Below are 21,008 nucleotides of genomic sequence, written 5' to 3' on the forward strand. Positions count from 1 at the left end.
GTTGGGGTGAGAAGACATGAGATCTGATTTTTTTTGACTCAGAACAATCTTGTTATAACAATTACTGTCTTTTAGCTACATTTCACTCCTTTCACACTTGTGCACAACTGGAAACATTGAGCTAAAACCCTCGCCAAATCAAAACAGAGTCAATATTTCCTAACTGTAATAAGTCAGACATAAAAGTTGAAATTACATGAACAAATTAAGCTTTGTTTCTTCTGCTAATACAATCTCCTCTGACTTTTCTATCCAGACAAAACTAAAACTCAGTCACTCTCCAACACAAATCCTGGATGTTTCTTCATTTTCTCCCCAAATCTGATGGATCCTAACCAGTGTGTCAGTTTTACTCACCCCATTTATACGGAACTCAGAAGATGTGAAAAAGCCTGTTGATGATGAACTGATCAAATTATAGAATTCTATTTCTATTTTTAAGTATTTAGAGGAGCGCACATGAAGCTGACAGCCTATGGACAAACACTCACCACTCATCATCACACAATCCCCAGCACAGCTCTGTGTGGAGGCAACACTAGCGCATATTCACTGATTATGACATTAGCTTATAGTAGAAACACAGCCTGAAGCAAGGAAAAAAAGACTGTGTTTGTCTGCAGAGCAAGTGGCAGCAGAGCAGAGCAGCAATCTGATTTCTATGTTCACATGAAACCTTTGAAAAGAGAGTGCTAATGTAAAATCTGTGAAAATGGGTTTGAGTGATGCAATTCTAAAGGTTTTGGAGGAGAAAAGTCATTTTTTCACCAACAAACAGGTTTGTTTGGGGCTGACTGAATGAGCCTATTTAAATATTAATGACTTCAAAAAGGTTAAAGGGTCAGTTCACACAATAACAAACAGGGGTTTTCTCCACTTTGCCTGTAGTGCAAGCTATGTCTGTTGTTTGTTTATTAGCCTTTTGAAGCCAATCCACAGCCATTTAGCCAAGCCAAAGATGGTATTCACCAAGATTGTTATTCTCTCATATGGCATTGTCAGAAATGCAGCATTTTTAATTATATACACACATATATATATATATACTATATATATATATATATATATATATATTATATATTATTAGAAATGCAGCATTTGTCTATTTGTTGTAGGACTGCAATCATGTGATCATCAGCAGGCAGCTGATTGTAGTGTTCACTTGTTGTCATAGTTACAGTGCTGCTGTGCCGCTATCTCCACAATGATATAGAAATCTTAAAAAAGTCCCTGGATCCAGATATAAACCGCATCACTGCCAAATCTGATCATGTTGGTCCTTGTGTCATTTCTGACCTTACCTGAAAATTTCATCCAAATCTGTTTGTCCGTTTTTGAGTAATGTTGCGAACAGACAAAGACAGATGGACAATGCATGGCGATTGTCACATAACTTCCCGTTCCTTGGCATAGCAAAAAACATCTTTCATCCCCAGGTCTGCATGCAGATTTGTTTTCTCTTAGGTAAATCAGTAAGCTCGTGTGAGGTCAAAACCCAGATTGTCTCCATCTGTAAAACTAGCTTTTGAGGGAACAAGGATGCACCGTCCACTAGAGCAATGTAACAGGGTGGCAGGCAATACTCACTGATATGGCAGCTCACCTCCAGTAAACAAAGTGGCAAGCAGCACCTCCCTCATCTAATCAACATGGATGCAAGTTATTTGTCATGTTGCTTACATCATCTGCTACATTCGGGGGGAGACATTGTGCTTCATTCCTTTAACGATGCGTGTACCATCTTAAATCCAAAGGCAGTAACCCAAATGTCGTCCTCGCATATATATGTTCAATTAGCATACAATCAGGTAAACGTGACGCAAAGAGACAAACAAGGAAGAGGGATACCAGAGTAGTGGGGCTAACCTGCTCTGGACTAAAGCTATGATGGGTGATTTGATCGGACAGACATCAAGACAGAGAGGAGAGATAAAGTTAGGAAACAGGAAGTTTATAAAAGGGAGAAAGGGAATGGAAATAAAGGTTAGGAGAAGAGCTGTGTGTCATGTTCTGTCTTTACATCCAGTAGTTGGTCAGCATGAAGCATAACAAGGCCATCAGCAGCAGCCATGCAGATGACACCACTGTAGGAGGGAGTGGAATTAAAAAACATTAGAAAGGTTGTACAAAAAACACAGAAAAAAAACACATCTAATCAGAGCATGCCAAGTTATCTTCCGAAATTTGCACTAATTGGACAAAAAGTTCCTTTATTCACAGGTCATAACAGAAAAAAATAAACTGGGGTGACAGATTGTTTAAGCTAACAATTTTAAGTGTTTAAGGAATAGTTTGACATGTTGGAAAATATTCTCTTTTTGCCAAGAGGACGATTAATATCACTCTGTAATAAATATGAGGCTGAAGTTAGGGCTCAGCTTAGCACAACCGGTGGCAGGCTCTATCCAAAATGAAAGAACCTCCTGTTTACATCTCTAAAGCTCACTAATAAATCGTATCTTGTTTGACAAATTCCTAGACAGACCTGGCCAGCAGTTTCCTAGGTTTCTAGTCTTTATGCTAAGCTAAGCTAACTGCTTTCTAAGCTGTAACTTTCATATTTTCGCTACAGACATGGGAGTATGTGGCCTTACTTTGCTTCAGCTCTCTTTAAGAAACATACTCCTATAAATGTCAAGCTATCAAAGATCATCAAGTGTTGTTTGTTTTGTACCTGCACTTGATGAGCTGCACTCCATGTTGACCAGTGCGTCCAGTAGCCCTGACCCAGCCACTCCTGGTAGGTCTTCTTGTCAGCAACGCCCACAAGGCGAACAGTGGAGTCTTTGAAGATGAGATCTGTGCCTTCGTAGGCCTTCGAGTCAAACATCCTGAAATCAGTACCTGTATCACTGCCAAAGAAAGCCTACACAGGAACAGATACAGGGACAAACAGGAATGAGGAGTTACAATGAGCTGAATACACACCAACATTACCAACAAAGCTGATTTCATACATCTCAGGTAGCCAATGATTTCCTCTCATTACCTGTAAGAGTCTATTCAATGTAAGTCTTCTTTCTTTCTTTCTTTTCTTTCTTTCTTGGTTAAAGGTAAATTATCTTCAGAATTCAATTATAATGTCTGTAGCACTATATAGTCAGCGATTTACTGATATAGGAAACTATTTTCATCTACTTGTACTTGAAGACATTTGATTAAAAAGCAACCAGGACTTTGTACATGTTAATTATGAACCAGACATGATATGTTTATATTTCTTCATGCACTTTTTATAGTATATATTTTGTCGGATCCATATTGTGTGATCCAATTCGAAATTTATTCACTTTCCTATAGAAGAAATGTTGATGTTTGAACTCCTCTTCAGAATGGCAAGCTGATCCTGTTGTAACTTCAAATTAAGTGCATGAAGAAGTGTGGCTACTACTCTTTATTTCTGAATCTCTGATAAATATTTAATCACCAAAACATCACTGTTCACCACGTTTTTTGGAATTTCAGAGCAACATGCAACAAATAGGAACCTTTACGATCGCATCCAATCCCACATCTGTTTCTACTTAATCGTAAATGATCAATATCTATCTCACGCAAAGTTCGCAATGGGTAGCAGCGCTTTCTGCGGCCTTTCTGCGTGAGTCGCTTGTTACGTGTGCCGTGGGTCCAGGAGTTCCCATACAGAGCGTGGATGTTGGATGGCCGGTCGAACCCATGACAGCGTTGAGATGGGACTCTGGCCAGGTTACAGTGTCTGTACTGTGTGACTTCAGGCTTTAGTTCCTGAGAGCAGAGCAGCTGGAAATCTTTAGACAGCCCAGACTACAGCCCACGACTCAGATGACTGACCTGAATAAAGACACAGAGTGAAGCTATACTCGCCCCACATAAACTATGAGAACCTCTAAAGGATCTTGAAAGTTCCCTGTCTTACCATCGGTGTTCTGGAAGACAGTAGAATGTTTGATGAAGGCCACATTCCCGGCTCCTTCAGCCAGACACCTGGTTGAAACACAATGAACAAATACATGTAGGTGACGCATGACTTCACACTCATACTTGTGTCTTACTTGTCTGTTGAGGGAACAGTGTTGCTAAGTAAGCAAAAGAGATTTAAACCACTCTAGGAAATGAAAATCCTATTATTTTTCTCATAAACCAAGTTTTTGACCGATAGCTGGAGCTCTTCTATGCCTGAATCAGCACATAACTTTTCTGGCTAAACCTTCAGTTCAAAGAATCAACAGCTATGTTAGAAAACATCCTTTTTAACCTTTTTACAAAAGGTCAAGACCCTGTATACAACTCCTGAGGTGCAGGAAACATCCAGAAAGTCTAGATGTTGTGAAAGTGGCCAGAGAATGTGCAGCTTAAATCAATTTACCTTTTGCATTCTGGGGTTAATTTTGGGTAATTCAGCAGCAACAACAGAGTGCCTGGAAACATTTCTAATCTGAATGGTGTCTTACTGGCTTCTTCTTCAAGGCAGCTGTTTCTGAGGATCTTTGATATTGTATTATTAGACGGCATACAAATAGGACACCAGATTCAAGATACCAATTGGGTCATACGCAACAAATGTATGAGCCAATTTTTTCTAGGGTTCTGGGTTTACTTCCACAATTCTGCAGCAATTACACATGTACATTATTGTCTCTAATGACATTAGCAAGGTGTTGTGCAATATAAGTTTTACAACAGAAAATCTTCACACATTGAACATATTTATTCTGGAAATAGACAAGCATGTCTGCGCAGGAAGTGTCCTGCCAACATTTTTCAACTACGTTTTCATAATTGACACCATTGTGTTGCCATTAGAGGTATTTTCAACTGCACTACCTGCTGTATCCGGATCTAATATTAATATTTGACTATGATCACCAGCTTGTATCTGATTGTGTCTGCTGAGCAGACTTTTTTTTTTTTTTTTTTACTAAAATCAGCTTCCTGCGGTTTCTAGAAGCAATATTTACGAGTGAGAAGAGTGAATCAGAACTAAGATTGAGGCTGGCCAGCCTGTAAGCTTCATAAAGCCGAGGACAGCTGCAGATGTGGGTCATAATTCTATGAAGACTGATCACTGCAAGTGACACTTCTCACATTAGCACATTATTTTCACCCTAGCTATTTGATAAACTATAAAATATTGATTATATGGTTGCCCAGATAGCTCAACTGGCTGAGCGGGTGACCCCATGAACGCTGGGGTTCGATTCCAGTTCACAGCCCTTTACTGTAGGTCCTCCCCCCCATTCTTCTCCCTACTTTTCCTGTCTGTCTCTACTTACCTATTGATAAAGGCCACAAAAGGCCAAAAAAAAGACTTTAAAGGAAAGTATTGATAATATTCATCTTAAGTAACACTCAACACATTGTTTAAAGAAAATCTGGAAATGGGGATGTAGAATTAGTAAAAACATGGCTGCCTTAGTCCCCCTGATGAGGTGAAGAGGTCTGGGGTGTGTTTAGTACCTGACGGCACCGTCGTATCCGTCATACAGGTCTTGTCCCTTTCTCGCATTTGTTTCTGTCCTGAGGCGTCTCCCACACACAGACCACACAGGTTGTCGGGGAAACCAGGTTGGTTGGCAACCTGGCACACAGCTCTGCTTGAAGTACCCTCCCACCGCTAAGCATCATGGGAAACAGGAAATGCAAAGTCTCAGACTGCCACAGCAGTTTTAAACTTTAGATTCCATACGTTTTAGTTTAACGTGAGCTTACTCATCTGTAACAACAAGGGTGACTCTGGACTATGAATATTGCTCTGATGATATAATCAGGGCAGTTCTGGCTTTGTAAAAATACTACAGAGTGGCATTATGGGGAATGTAATGCAATGCATTTAGAAGTTGACTCATAAGAGGGACTAAGAGTCATAAATTCGTGGACTCTGCTGCTGCATCTGTCTCTTGGCGGGTCCTCAAATTTTATGAGAAAATCTAAACAAGTTACTGTAAAGCCAATCCAAGTTTACTGCTCGGGGTTGAAGGAAATGTTCTTTTAGATTTTGACCTCTGTAACAACTATGAGATGTTCATCGTTTCTCAGTTTTAGAGCTTTATAAAAAAAAAATAAAGAAAATTACTACTGAAACAGTGTGACAACAAAACATAACAAGCATCCTCTGGTTCTACTTTCTCAAATCTGAAGGTGTCTTCTTGCCTCTGTTTTATACCACAGTAATATTTCATAAATTTTGACCTCTTTGGGCACTGGATCAGTGGTGCTCTGTTGCGATCTGTAGAATTTTAGAAAACTATAATTCACTTGAAAAATGAACAAGCACTAATAAAGAAATAAAAAATGTGTAAATCCAGTATATAATAATATAAAAGACAAAAGAAATGTTGTAGTTACTTGAAATGCTCTCAATTGTCAATATTCATCTTAAAGTTTCTACAGAAAGTATGAGCTGAAGTGACCACAGCTCACACCTCTGCCACATAAACTAACACACCCGTCACACTGACCTTGGGGTATCTCACAGTGCTCAGGCACAATCAGGCCTTTCTCTATCAGCGCTGCTACGGGAACGTTCCAGCCAGCCGTGCGACCGTATCCAGTGTGACAGGAGCTACGGCCACGCAGGTCGTCAAGGTTACGGATGTCATCGCTGGTCTTTTTCACCACGACGACGGCATAGTAGCTGGCACCATCACGGTCGTCTAGAGAGAAAGAAACACGTCTGTCTGAGTGTTTCTTGTTTCTGAAACCAGAATTAGTCTCTGAATGTCTGTTTTTTTTACCTGTGTAGCTCTCGCCAACCGCAGGCACCAAACCGTAGTCTTTTCCTGCTGTGTAGATGTAACCTCCATCCAGAGTAACGGCATCGGCCTCGTTGTTCTACGCAAACATGAAAGGAAAAGAACTGAGGCCAGGATGCCACAACTGCTAGAAAACAGCATCATTTGGTCAAGAGACAGCGTTTATAGACTAATGGATACCTTAGCATTCTCTCTATTAGCAAATTACAAGCATGTACACAACCGTTCAAATGTTTGGGGTCATCTAGACAATTTCATGTTTTCCATGAAAACTCCCACTTTTATTCATGTGCTAACATAATTGCACAAGGGTTTTCTAATCATCAATTAGCCTTTCAGCACCATTAGCTAACACAATGTAGCATTAGAACACAGGAGTGATGGTTGCTGGAAATGTTCCTCTGTACCCATATGTAGATATTTCATTAAAAATCAGCTGTTTCCAGCTAGAATAGTCATTTACTACATTAACAATGTCTAGACTGTATTTCTGATTAAGTGAATGTTATCTCCATTGAAAAAAAATGCTTTTCTTTCAAAATAAGGACATTTCTAAGTGACCCCAAACTTTTGAAAGGTAGTGTATATCTTTAAATATGCATGTTCACTGATGGATAACAAGAAGATGTGACACAGAAAAAGAAAAGATGTGTTTTTTGGAGAGGCTGTACAGTGGGTCGGTGGTTTGCACTGTCGCCTCACGGCTCAAAGATCCCTAGTTCACATCCTGGCCTGGCCCTGGGATCTTTCTGCATGGAGTTTGCATGTTCTCCCTGTGCATGCGTGGGTTTTCTGTGGGTACTCCGGCTTCCTCCCACAGTCCAAAAACATGCTGAGGTTAACTAGTAATTCTAAATTGTCCGTAAGTGTGAACAATTTTACACCACCAGGTCACACTGAGAAACAGGAATTTGTACATAAATTCATGCTTCCCTTCAGGTTTCACTGTAGGTAACCTGATGAAACTACAAAGCCACTGTTATGCTTTCCACATTCACAAGGGTGTGCCGAGGCCCCTGTGAGGTAAATTTCATCATCCACCAAGGTCTGCGAGAATCTGCACAGATGCAGACATCTGCATACAGCCCAAAAAGCTTTGACTATGCTAACAACAGCAAGATCAAACTCGGCACATATGACTTCAGCAATGTTAAATACTGTAGCTGCTGAGTGCTATGATACCACAGTATTTACAACTGAATGTGATCATCTGCCGTCCCATCACTTAAAAGACTGTAAAATGTTCAGCTTCGTGCAAATTTTGTAGTCTTTAATAACCAGTTTCTGTGGTGTTTTTCCTTATGCTTTATTTTAAACTGAATGCCACTGCAGCTGAACTGGCAGCAACAATCAGCATCTGTTACCTGGATTTTCTTCATGCAGTCAGTCACCGAGTCACCAAAGACACAGTTGATTCTTGGAGTCAGAGCTTTACTTTGGAAGGCAGCGCCCATGTCAGCACACTTCTGCTGCTCGCTGCTGGTCAGCACACACCAGCGCACAGCGGCTGGGAGGTCTGTCATGGAGATGAAGGGATGGGTGGACGGGTGGACGGGTGGGAAAGACAGATAGAGAGGTTGACAGGTAAATCAGACAGGGCTAAGCAGAAATCAATACATTTAACACAGAAGCTATTAAGAAGCTCTAAATGCTGTTTCCCTCATATGTTGCTTAGAACATCAGTTTTAGCTTAGCTTATTGAATATCTGCATGGTTTAGCATTATGATATATGATTGGTATGTCATATTCAAGCTAAATTATCCCAATATTCTTTAAATAATTTAAAAATTCAGCGGGGGTATTGTAAGTTTTATAACAGTACTTAGTGGACATGCTTTTACCTTCAGCTCTACAGTCCATGGCTGTCATAGCGTCAGTGTACACATCACCCATCCACCTCTGGGGATCCTCGGACTCGACCGGCTCCAATGTGGTGGTCGACTCAGAGAAAAGCACAGTTCCTCCGCCATACTCAGCAGACGAGAACATCTTGAAGCCTGAATTGTCCTGCAAACAGAAGGATGCACTTCAAATGCGTCTCACATACAGTCACTCAGTGAGAATGCATTAGCATAGTTAAAAGTTAGAGCTGAGGTAGGCAGGAAACAGTCCTTAACCTCCCCCCTCAAAGACAGTAAAACTAAAAGGCTGTTGTTGCTTCATCGTGGATGAAAACACCCCCCCACCCCCACCCCTCCCAAGTTAAAGTCCTCTGTTAAACCTGTTGCTCCACCACATCCTGCTATCAACATGGACTTTGTCATAATAGCACTGTCTCACCTGTTCTGGGTGAAAAGTCGAAAAGTCATGTGATTTGCTAAAATCGGCCGTTATGGGATAGATTTTCGAAGGCCTGAAAATAGGCCAGAAGTATTGTTCTCGCTCAGATCACTCAAATTACAGCATACTACAACAATGCTTTTTATGGAATTTTTGTGCAATGATGCCAAAAAATCCTGCCTCCCCCAGGTTTAAATGTGCTCAAATCTAAATGAATTTAGTTCTGAAACTAAACCTATAGTTTAGTAACTGGGTGGGATGATAAGTTACATTTTAGGAAAGTGATAAAATACATTTACTCAGGTATTATACTTAATTAAAATTTTGACGAGCTTGTGCTTTGAGTATTTCAATGTAAGGCTATTTTATGTCTCCATTCCACTACATCTAAGAGAGAATTATTTCATTCACATGTATTTGTCAGCTATAGTTACATTTAAGGTGAAGATTTACACAGTTGAGACTATAACAAGCTTCTACCATCAGAGATTAAACTTGAGGTCTTCAATCTTAATGGCTTCTTACAAAAAACAGTGTGTAGTTGGACTCACAGTGATTTTCCTCTTTAAATGCCTCATATGGGTTCATCTGAATAACTGTTCAAACAACCCAGTCACATCATGTTTACCATCTGCAGCTTTTATGGAATTGCAAATGTTAGCAAAGAAGTGCTAAAGGTTCTCAGAAAATATGGAAAATGGAACATTTACAGCTCCAGGACAAGTTGAAACAACATCTGCATGCCCACTAAATTAATACTTTTGTGCTGAAACTTACTAAGTGCTCCTACAAAGTCTGAGGGTTCAAGTTTAACCACAGCGCTTCAAATGGGTTAAACAACATACATTTCCTACAGTGTCATTATTGGAATTTTCAATCCCACTTCAAACAGTAATTAGCCATCTGTGCAGGTCTGAGAGAGCAGCTTCAGTTTTAGCTTCTCTCTGGAGGTCATTTGTTACTCAACTATTTTATACACCTTTAGTGTAAACAACCAACTCCAACACTATAAATGCTCTTTAAAAACCTGTTATCTGTGTTTTCCTGTATTTGAATAATCATTGTCCCCACAGCAGCAGACCTCATATTTTGGATAAAAGCACACCTGAAGACAATTTTGACCAAGAAGACACTATAGCATGTTGATCAGGACACGCCTGTGTTTGTAGGCATCAGAAGGCAGAGCTGGTGTGGACGTACCTGACCCTCCTTCAACATGTCAAACACCACAGACGGACTGATGTCCTCTCGGACCACGACGCCACGAAATGGGACACGGACTAGATGGCATCTTTGCCAATCAGAGACAGGAGCTCTGGTGCCGTCACGACACAGCAGCTCATAGTCGGATGAGTGCAGAGACTGAGCCCAGGCTGGACCACGACCTGTTGAAGAAGCTATTAGTTGGGTCACGTGCATGCTGACAAGTTAACAGAGTACAGTTAAGTGACTGAATGTGTCACCAGTTATTACAAAAAAGCACGAAGACGTTACCATCTGTGTTCTCCTCAACAGTCGTGTGTTTGATGAAGGCCACGTCACCGGCACCTTCAGCCAAACACCTGCACAGACCAAACGACAGGAGAGGTTCTAATTGTGGAATTTCAGCCCAAGTAAAAGTGTTTATGTGCCTCACATTTTAACAAAACATTCTGTGACAAAGAGAATGCTGTCAACACACTCTGCCCCTCTGTAGCATTAACCTGCAACTGTTTATTTAGTTATTGAAAAATCAGTTCAGTGGTAATAATATACACACAGAGGGCAAAAATCTTCTTTATTTTTTCTTGCACGAGCCGTCAGCAGAGCAGTTTCAATTCAGCACACTTAGTAATGGAGGAATATTTTGCATGTGCATAGTGCATGGCTGTGGGACATATGCTTATTTAAATTCTAGCAGAGACTTAGATTACAACTTTAGTGCCACTCTCTGTACAGTGAACATGAAGCTACTGGCCACGGAGGCTTAGCCTAACTTACCATGAACCAGAAACCTAGTCAGCTCTGGTTATGAAAGTTTTCATCACAGTACTAGAGTACCTTTGTGCAACAAAACATTAGATCTTTGTAGCATCAGTGCCTTCTTCTGAAGAGTTGACGTGGATCACTGTAAATTCATTTCATCATTTTCAGTATAAAAGGTGTGATATGCAAGATTCTGAACATGAACATAACATTAATGTATCAGTAAATAACTACCTAACATGTAAAGATAAAGGGGAGTCATTTAACCAAGTTGCTCTGTTCAATGTTTTAGCAGTGACATGTGCATGTTTGTGCACGTGAGCCCCTCCACCTGAAACTGTGTATTACCTGAAGGCTCCTTCATAGGCAAAGTACATCTCATTGCTGCTCTTCTCACATACATGCTGTCCTTTTCCGTCTCCTTTGCACAGCTGACACAGAGACGAAGGGTCACCAGGCTCATTAGCTCCAGGAATACAGCTCGCACTGAAGAAATTGGCCACACCTGATCATAAACACACAAACAATTTTACTGCGTCTGTCAAGTCCATGCTAGTAAAGTATTTTGTAAATATGATTTAACTTTAATCATGGTGGATAAACCAGGCATCATGGTTACCAAACCAGAATCTGGTTACATTTTTAAATCAAAAACCAGCAGAAAATATGAAGGAAACATTACAATGTACTTAGTTCAGCCTGTGGCCTTAGATGGTCTTTCTTCCAATCATGTCATTCTGTCTGCCTGACACAGTGTTGAGTGTTAAGAGGCTGCGCACAGGTGTAACTAGTAAGAGTTTCCAACACTCCTTTCTCTTTATACATTAGGAAACAGTGCCACTTTTTCGATACAGTTCTGCAGTTAACCTCTTTGGTTGGGCTGAGCAGATAAAGTGAACAAATAACTACAGAAAAATTACTTTTTGACATAAAATCTGGAGAAATCAAACACAATGACCTACAATACATTCTACTGTTGTTGAGGGAAAAAGCAGGATGACAAAGCATTTCGGAGTTAATCTATTTCATGGTTTGGACATGAAATCGCACATTTTATTGGTGTATTTTGTGTGTTGGTGTGATTTTTAGTTTATTCACAATTGAACAGTTTGGGTTTTGTCTGTGTAGTTCATCAGAGATTCAGATCATGCTAATCCAAAGTGCTTCAGTATATGAACAACTGGACTTCTTTTTGGTTCTTGAAGATGCCTCAACCCTCATCCCAGACACTTCCTCAGTTCTAAATGACTTTTAGAGTATCCCAGGTATTTATCCAGACTGAGCACCTGCCTGCATACCTTTTCCTGACTCATCAATGAGGATGAGTCAGTATGAGCTATGTTGTGTTGCCACTGTGGTTTTCATTCCAGTAAACTCCATAGTGAAGCTTTGCAAAGGTCTTTCTCACCCTTTGAGATGTCGCAGCCCATCACAGACATGTAACCCTGGTCTATAAAGTATCCCAAAGGCATGTTCCAGCCGGCGGTTCGGTCTTTCCCGGTGTGGCAGGTCTTCTTTCCTGCCAGGTTGTTGATATTGATGGAAGAGCTTGCTTTTTTCACCACAGCAACAGCATAGTAGGAGAAGGTATCTGAAGAAACAACGGCAGTGGTGTTAAAACACAAAGTGAACGACACCGAAACACCAACCTCTACACATACCTGGACAACATTGTGTAGTTTGACATGTTGGTTCTATTATCAGGGGATATGAGTAAGATGTAGGAGGTCACTGTACAGCCTGGCAGCTTTGAAATGTGTCACACACAGGAGAACTCTGGTCCCTGTGTAAAAAGTTTGCATAAAGTAGTTCAAACCTGCATCAGCTGCAGCAATAACACCGACTCTGCTGAGACACTGATGCTGCACTAATAATAATCTAATAATGTTCTGTATAATAATCTATCAGTCAGAGGAACTAAACCACTACTTCTACTTCACTACTCTAAATACATTTAGCTGCTGAACCTGATGTGCTTTCACTGAAGTTAAGTTTTTTATTGCAGGATTGATCTATATGAAGTTTTTTTTTGGTCTTTTTTGTCATATAGGAGCGTGGAGAGAAAAAGACAGGAAACATGGTGGACAGACCTGCAGCAAAGGGCTATGGGCTGGATTTGGATTTGCGTCTGTGACTATAGCCCCTGTTTATGGGTCACCCACTCAACCAGTTCAGCTACCAGGGTGCCCTTATGATAGGACTTTTACTTGAAATTAAATACTTTGCTGTAAAACAACATCAACGTCCCACCAGAGGCCATCAGGTCTTATCAGCTGGAGTCACTCGGAGTCATCATCAGTGTTGTTCTGCTCATTGAGGGAGTGCCATTTATTTACAGCTACAGTAAAGACAACAGTCGTCTAATCGTTCTCCTGTACTTCATGCCTGTTAAGTTATTGTTGAGTCTTACCACCAGCTTTTGATTCACTGGCAGCCATCTTGAAGGAAGCAATCTTCCTCTGTTTGAAGATCTCAGAGCCAAACATGGAAAAGGCATCGGCTTCTTTTTTCTGAGGAGGCCCAGCAAAGAGAAAGCTTTATAATGTTAACAATAAGGAGAAACATCAAGCTGACAATGTTAAAAAATGAACATGCAAGGAGTCACTGTGGCCTTATCATGGTTTGAAACATACTGCAACTTAAAAAATAAAACAAAAATCTGTGATCTGTAAAAATAACAACAAAAAACAAAACTGAAAATGTGACAACAAGGCTTCCAGAAAAAAACATGTAAAAATCTTGGAATAAATAGCAACAAATATCTAATTTAAATAACAGGATACAGTACAGGAACAGAGTGTGATTTTATGATCACATCAGAGAACCTGCTGTCAAATCTGACTTTCTCGAAAATAGGAAACTTGTCAGCTGTTTTTTCTACTAAACAGCAGAATCTATTTTTGTTCTGTATGAATTACTATTTCTAACAGACTGTGGGGACAGTTTTAGCAGTCATTTATTTACAGATTTGGCCTGTTTTTTAGGGTTGGCATGCAAATTGCTACTGGTTATAATCTGTAATTTAACTTGTAAAAAAACTGTAAATTGTTCAAAAACTATGATTAAAAGCAGTAAAGAAAACATTCATTTCTTCGAGTGTAGGACCTCAGACCCTGTTTTCAGGTCAGATCTCAGCTTGTCATAAACGAACCAGTGTGCTGTGAGCTCACTGATAAATGTTCACCTTTTAACAGGCTTATTGCAGCAGTTTCTCTTCTTATCTGCTCTTATCTGATGTGTGATTGTGTGTTCTCGTGTCAGAGTTTTATTAGCCTTTAATGTGCAATTCATACTAATACTTATTCAAATGTGTTGATTTCAGCGAGGCTCAAAAAGGGATTTGAAGTTCCCACCATCCAAATCTGACCTGCAGTTTCTGAGCGCAGCCTTCGACCGTCAGTCCGTTGACGCAGCCGAGGAGGGGTCGGATAGAGACCTCGCTGAAGGCCTGAGACATGGCGTTACATTTGCTCTGCTCCTGGTCTGAGGTGGTGCACCATGTGATGGTATTCTGGCCAAACACTGATGGAGGGGCAGACGTAGAAACCGTTCAGGTAGGAAATGATTCCACCAAGTCATTCATGAAAACATCCTGGGACCTCCAGTAAAATATTTTAACATTTCTACTGCATTTATGTAGATGCTGTTCCTCTGTTTTTTGCTAGATTTACATCCTCCAAACCAGAGCCTTAGAGATAGTAAGAGTTGCGACACTCCCATAGGGTGCCGTTGTACGCTTTCTTCTGGTCTACTTCCGGGTTGTGGAGGCTTGTTTAGTTCCAAACACGGCTTCGACAGTGACAGCTACCGTTCATTTGCACTGCAGGTTGTTGAGTATATGTGGAGGTAAGTTGATGAAATGCCTACCTCTTTTGAATTGTCAACTGCCTATATTTTATCAGAGGCTCTTTATGATGCATATGCTGAGCTTTATTTGTATTTGCGCAGCGTAATTATATATATATATTTTTTTATCTTGGTAGACTACCGAATTTCTGCTACTTTTTTTAGCTCGACTCTGCTGTTAGCTGTGACGTTATCTCCAGAGATATATTGACGGATTAATTGTTGATGAGTCGCTACCTCTTTTTAATTTTAACGTCTTTATATTATATCAGAAGCCCTTTGTGGTGCATACATTTATCTGTATTTGTGAATATTGGCAGATGACCGACTTTCAGGCATTGCCATGTGCTTGTTAGCTCTTCTTTGAAAGCTACCTAGCTACATCGCTACCTCTTTTTAATTGTCAAGACTACATCCTTTATATGAGACCCTTTATAATGCATAAACTTATACTTGTAAGTATTTAACAAATATATTTATTAATATCTATCTATCTGCCAGTATCCCAAGAGCCGTCACTGAAGACACGAAGACCCTCATTGTTTCTCCCATTGTCAATAAAACATACTATTTCCTTCATCAAAGCATAATGAGTTGTTATTCTTGAATATATATATTTTGTGTATGTCTTAAAATGGTTATAGTGAGTCAACTCCTGCCTCATCAGAAGTGGCTGGACACTATCTGCTGAATGGACTGTTGTTACTCTGCTTTTCAATAACTCCCAGACTACAGGTAAGTGAATCAGAGAAATATAGACATTGTCTGGAAATACAATAATCCAGCTGGGCAAAAATTAACATCTTCAATCATCTTACATTTCTGTGTAAAAGTCGATTTTCCATGCTAACACGAATGTGAAACATTCCAAACTCCAAAACCCCAAAAGCGTCTTTAATATGTCACCTTACGGCTCAAAATGTAAAACTGACATTTACATACATACTCCAATGAATTAATAATCAAACAAGTACTTGGAGGTGTGATTTTATTCCTTTTTTTTTTTTACCGTGAAATCGCCGCTCTCAGTCCCATAGAAGGAAATGACAACGCTGCCTGTTTGGAACTATTCAGGCTTACATGAACCACGTGACCGCCCCGCTGCGAGAGCATGAGTGTCGCAACTCTTACTATCTGTAGAGCTCTGCTCCAAACCAAGATGCACTGAATCTCCACTATTAAAAAAATCAACTGATAAAACAAACACTGTAACATATAGTGTTTGTTTACAGTATATTTGGCTGTAAGGAGCAGTTCTTACCAGTATGTAATATGAGCAGCAGAGCTCCCACTGTCCTCCACATGGCCATGGCTTCAGTCCCTCTCTGTCAGATTAAACTCCCTGCCTTTCCTTCTCCTCTGCTTTATATGATTGCTCCTGGGTCAAAGTCTTCCTCCTGTCTTCAGGATTCAGCTTAGAGTCCTCATGTGCAGCTAAGACAGGATAATATATTAACTGATTTACAGCTCAGTCACATACGACATGACTCAGGGATCACAAGACTGTCAGCTCCGGTTTTTGAGGCTCCGCGTAGAGTTTATGAAGTGTGCCTCCCTGCTTTACCTGGTCGGACACGTCTCTGCTGCTGCCTGGCTGCAGGCCAGAGTCTGGACAGAAGAGTCTTTTACAGTCCTGACCCCACCTTTGCCTTCCCCTCACTGCTCTCCACAACTTGTGCGGTGCTTTTCCACTGATGGCTGGAAGGAAAGAGGGGATTCAGGCCAACAGAGTGAGGCTGTTGGTGGCTGACTCACTGCTCTGGACTCTGAGACAAACAGCACAAACACAAGGAGTCTGTTTACCTGCTTCCACTGCTAACTCCCGTCTCCGCTCTGACTAAAAGGTGGATCTTTGTTTGTGTAGAAGCCATGAAGTCACTTATTCTTACAGGAAGCCTGAACCATAACAGCACGAGCTATCAAAAGTCATGAGTCACTGAAGTCAAAGGAACTGAAGGTCTGAAATTCTGACGGATCAGAGGGTTGATGTTCTTCAACAAAATGTGCTCATTCTGCAGAAAAAATGACCTGTGGCTTATTATTTTTAAACATTTTACTATTAGATTAACACTGATGCATTGAGTCTTGCGATTTCCTGTTTTTATTTTACTAAACTTTCTCTTTTTTATGAAACATCTGGTCATTTCTTTCAAATCACAGACTCTTGGTAAGGTCACTCATAAAAATGGTCTTATATGAAAAACTGCTTTAATCTGTTGAGTTTGATCATGTTGTCCCGTGCCTTACATGTGGAATCTTAATTTTAAATGCCACAGCCTACTCCTTCTAGAATCTACTAAAGTAAAAAGTGCCATATTTTCTAAGAAGGGCAGTGAAATTTTGGTACAAGCATCAGATATAAATACTCAACCTATGTAGCTTAAAATTGACCTCAGCCCCACTGAGAATCTTTGGGATGTTCTGAAGAAGTTTTTGCGCAGTGGTCCGACTCTCCCATCATCAATATAAGACCTTGGCAGAAAATTAATCCAACTCTGGACAGAGAAAAATGCTGTGACATTGCAGAAGTTTATCAAAACGATGGTAAAGTGAATAAGTGCCGTACTCAAACCTAAAGGCGGTCCAACAAAATATTAGAATGTGCAACTTTTTAAAAATTTTTTTAGCTGGGCAATGTATTTTTGTATTTCAGTAAATGCACTGAGTTATGTCCTACCACAATAATATTTAACCAAAAGGCAGTTATTTTCCCTGAATCTTGAAGTCTGAAGCTTGTCTTTTTGGTAAATTTAGCAGTTTTTACCCTCATCCCAACTGGTCGAAGCAGATAACTGCCCTCTCTGAGCCCAATTCTGCTGGAAATTTCTTCCCACTGTCACCTGAAAACCCCTCAAAGGGATCATTAGATTTATTGGGTGTCTATCTATAATATTAAAACATCTTCATCTTACTGTGTGAAGCACCCTCAGATTACTTATGGTGGGCATTTGCACTATATAACATGAAAATGAAAATAAAAATACCCACTTAATATATCAAAATATATGTTATTTCATTTGTGGGTGTTGTCATCCATAAATCCTTCATTACTGTTTTAATGTTCATGTCAGTGGGAAAATTGAACCAAGATAAACTAATACAAATAAAAAAGATCGCATCCTTTAGGTTTCATGGTGGCTTAGATAGTTTCATGATTTGGTGCAAACAAACAAAAAAGCATTAGAGGACAGCTGACATCACCTAAATGACCTCTTCTTATGTGATCAACAGAACATTTTGTGAGTTACAGCTAGTTCTCACAGCTACAAACTAATAAACACCTGCCACATCCTGCAGGATATGAGGGTGCAGATAGTGGTCATAAAATATTTCTGCAGTCCTTCAGAGAAACACAGGAAGGAGGCATCATCATAAAAAGTAGAATTTCCTGATTGTATCACCACATGCAGGTTCTGACACCAACAACATTTCAAGGCACAGTGACAGGAATAATAAAGTCTGATCAGTAACAACACTTGGCCGTAGTGGCCATTGTTGTGCTGTAACATAAATGATAACGTCAGCTTACTAAAAAGCTGCTTAGCACAATAAACACTTTGATGGCCTCAGGGTTTGTTGCATTTGTTTGAAAAATGGATTGCTTTCTTTAGTTATTACTCCATGTTTACTCCTCTTATTTACTCTGTTGGCAGACCTCATCCATAGCTGCATGCTAACATGATCATTTGGTTTCATCCTCTGTGACACACATTAAACCTGAACAGACCTGCCATACATTAAAACTGCATAACAGAGCAACAGCAATCCTGACATCTGTGGTGTTTTACCACAGGCACTGGAGTAAAAGAAGCAGGGCTGAGGTGCTATTTTAAAAGTAAAGTGGTGTCCAGAGTACATGGGAGTCATGTAAACCCGGCTGTAGCATGGGATACCTGTCATTTAGATTTGATATACATTTCATTTATGTTGCTTCAACATTCACAGGCTACAGTGAGACAAAATGACGATGACACAGAGGAGACGGTCAGATGCTAACCCTAACATCAGAGAATCTGCTGTCAAATCTGACTTTCTCTAGAATATGAAACCAGTAAGCTGCTTTTTCTGCTGAACAGCTGAATTTCTATTTTTCTCTGTATGAAACAACTGAATTGCACGTTCCTCACGAGTCTTGAGCATGACTGAGCTTTTCTTATTGGTCACGTACAGCCCATCAGCATGCTGTAGAGGCAATACACCCATAAAAAGACTTTTAGATGTTTAGAATCATATAACAGTTAAATTTGAACATTATGGATTTCCTCAATATTACATCCAGAGCGTGACTACCTCTACACTTCCATTTGTTCTATTACTTGTGTCTGTTTACTTGGATTTTACTTTATTGCCCCTCATTACTGGACTATGGCCACTTGAACTCAAGAACCGGATGAACTGAAGGAGTGTGATAAAATGAACCTTGGACCTGGCATGAGGACAGAGCCTCAAAGTGTCTGTGGAGATTACTACTGAGGCTCTGTAGAAAGAAAAAATCTAAATAAAGCTTAAAACCACTGAAATACTACAACTGGTGGCAAAGAAAATGATAACTGTGTCTTGGCTCAGCCCACTACCTCCACCAATGGAGATATATGAAAGAAAGGGTATTTAATGGGAGAAAAAAACAGCAAAACTCCATTTGAAATTAGGTTCCTTTATGAATTTATGGGCTCCTGATATTACATTTTTAACGGGCTTGGGGAGATGTTTTGTTATGATTTGAAAGTGGAGGTGTCGTGATACTTGGGTCTAGATTGCATATTTTTACGTTTCAGAATTCTTTTCTGCTCTCAGATGATGCCATGAGTTTGTCACGTTGCTGAATTGTTTTTGTTTTTCATGTGTATATTTTCGTTCACCCATTTTTGAGCTGTATATAAATATGTAGAAAAACATGTAGTTTAAATAAGATTTGGTTAAAAAAAACACTGAAATATTTTGAAACCTGTTCAATCACCCTGGTAACAGCTGTGTCCTCTCTTCATATAATCTTTGCTTTTCTTTCATTTTTCTTATTATTTTTTTATATGTAGTTTCCAGTAATTTTAAACAATGTCTAGCTTGTTTACGTAAAATAATTACACAATTTGATGACCTAATAATTACAGAGAAAACACGAAAAGTAGTCAGAGAGCCCAGTACTCCACCAAGACTGCTCAGTCGTATCATTTCTGACGGCGGAAATCTTGAAAAGAATTGTGGTAGAAATCAGGGCAGCATAGAATATGGCTGTTTAATATAGATGTCCCAACAAACAAAATGACCTTGCACTGAGCACAGGCGTGTGTTATGCATGTGCATGTAATGTATGGATACAGAATTGCGTGACCTAAATATGTAGCAGGCGACGGGAATTGATGGGACTCAAAACACCCCCACAATTTAATCAGTTGTTCCTTATATCATTTCTGACAGGTAAGTCCCGATAAGTTCGCAACGGTAGATTTGTCAGATCGCAATCATGTGATCGTCAGCAGGCAGCTGATGTATTGTTCACTTGTTGTGATGCTGTGCCGCTATTTCGCAATGATACAGAAATATTTAACGAATCCATAGATCCAGACTATAAGCTGCATCACTGTCAAAATCTAATCACTTGGTCCTTCCCTGAAAATTTCATCCAAATCCGTTAGTTGGTTTTTGAGTCATTTTGCTAACAGACAAACAGACGGACAAACGTACGACAATCGTCACATAACTCCGATGCATTCCTTGTCGGAGTAATAAAGACGATGTTCAGTTACTAAACATCTTGACTGTCAATTAATGTCACGATGAATTTGAAAAAAAAATATGGTTGTAAGAAAATCCCTGGTACACAGCAGTAGACTGACTCTTCTGTATGAAGTACAGCTGTTGAAGAAACAAAGGTCTGTTATTATGGTTGGTCTATGCTTAACAGATTAAAGGCAACAAGGAAGACGAGACTACTCCCTGGGATTTGTTTAAGATCCACATAAAGACTGATGATCTTGTTTAGATTTTAACGGGAATCTTCAGTGACTGCAGACACTTTATGCTGGAACTCCACTAGAGACTTGGATGATGGTGGTGAAAAAAGCTCTCCAATATAAAATCTCACATTGGTGTTCAGCTGGTAAGAGATCTGGTGACTGTGGCATGATTTTGCGCTTTGTGTTATCTCCAATTAATTTAAAAAATCCGTATTAAGAGTCTTAACTCAG

General features: G+C 39.9%; 1 protein-coding gene across 1 annotated transcript; it reads right to left on the reverse strand.

The window, feature by feature from the left end:
• Positions 1 to 1,748: 1,748 nt before the first annotated feature.
• meltf (melanotransferrin) lies at positions 1,749 to 20,951 on the reverse strand. Its single transcript, XM_051946978.1, is given in 20 exon segments — positions 1,749 to 2,084; positions 2,675 to 2,716; positions 2,719 to 2,867; positions 3,629 to 3,783; positions 3,785 to 3,810; positions 3,896 to 3,963; positions 5,437 to 5,483; positions 5,486 to 5,554; positions 5,556 to 5,593; positions 6,438 to 6,632; positions 6,714 to 6,810; positions 8,096 to 8,247; positions 8,574 to 8,739; positions 10,213 to 10,397; positions 10,507 to 10,574; positions 11,326 to 11,482; positions 12,386 to 12,568; positions 13,388 to 13,487; positions 14,345 to 14,499; positions 16,085 to 20,951. Coding segments are annotated over 20 exon segments (2,169 nt in total). The 5' UTR covers positions 16,134 to 20,951; the 3' UTR covers positions 1,749 to 2,016.
• Positions 20,952 to 21,008: the final 57 nt, after the last annotated feature.

Source organism: Acanthochromis polyacanthus, chromosome 4 (genome assembly GCF_021347895.1).
Source record: "Acanthochromis polyacanthus isolate Apoly-LR-REF ecotype Palm Island chromosome 4, KAUST_Apoly_ChrSc, whole genome shotgun sequence".
NCBI lineage: Eukaryota > Metazoa > Chordata > Actinopteri > Pomacentridae > Acanthochromis > Acanthochromis polyacanthus.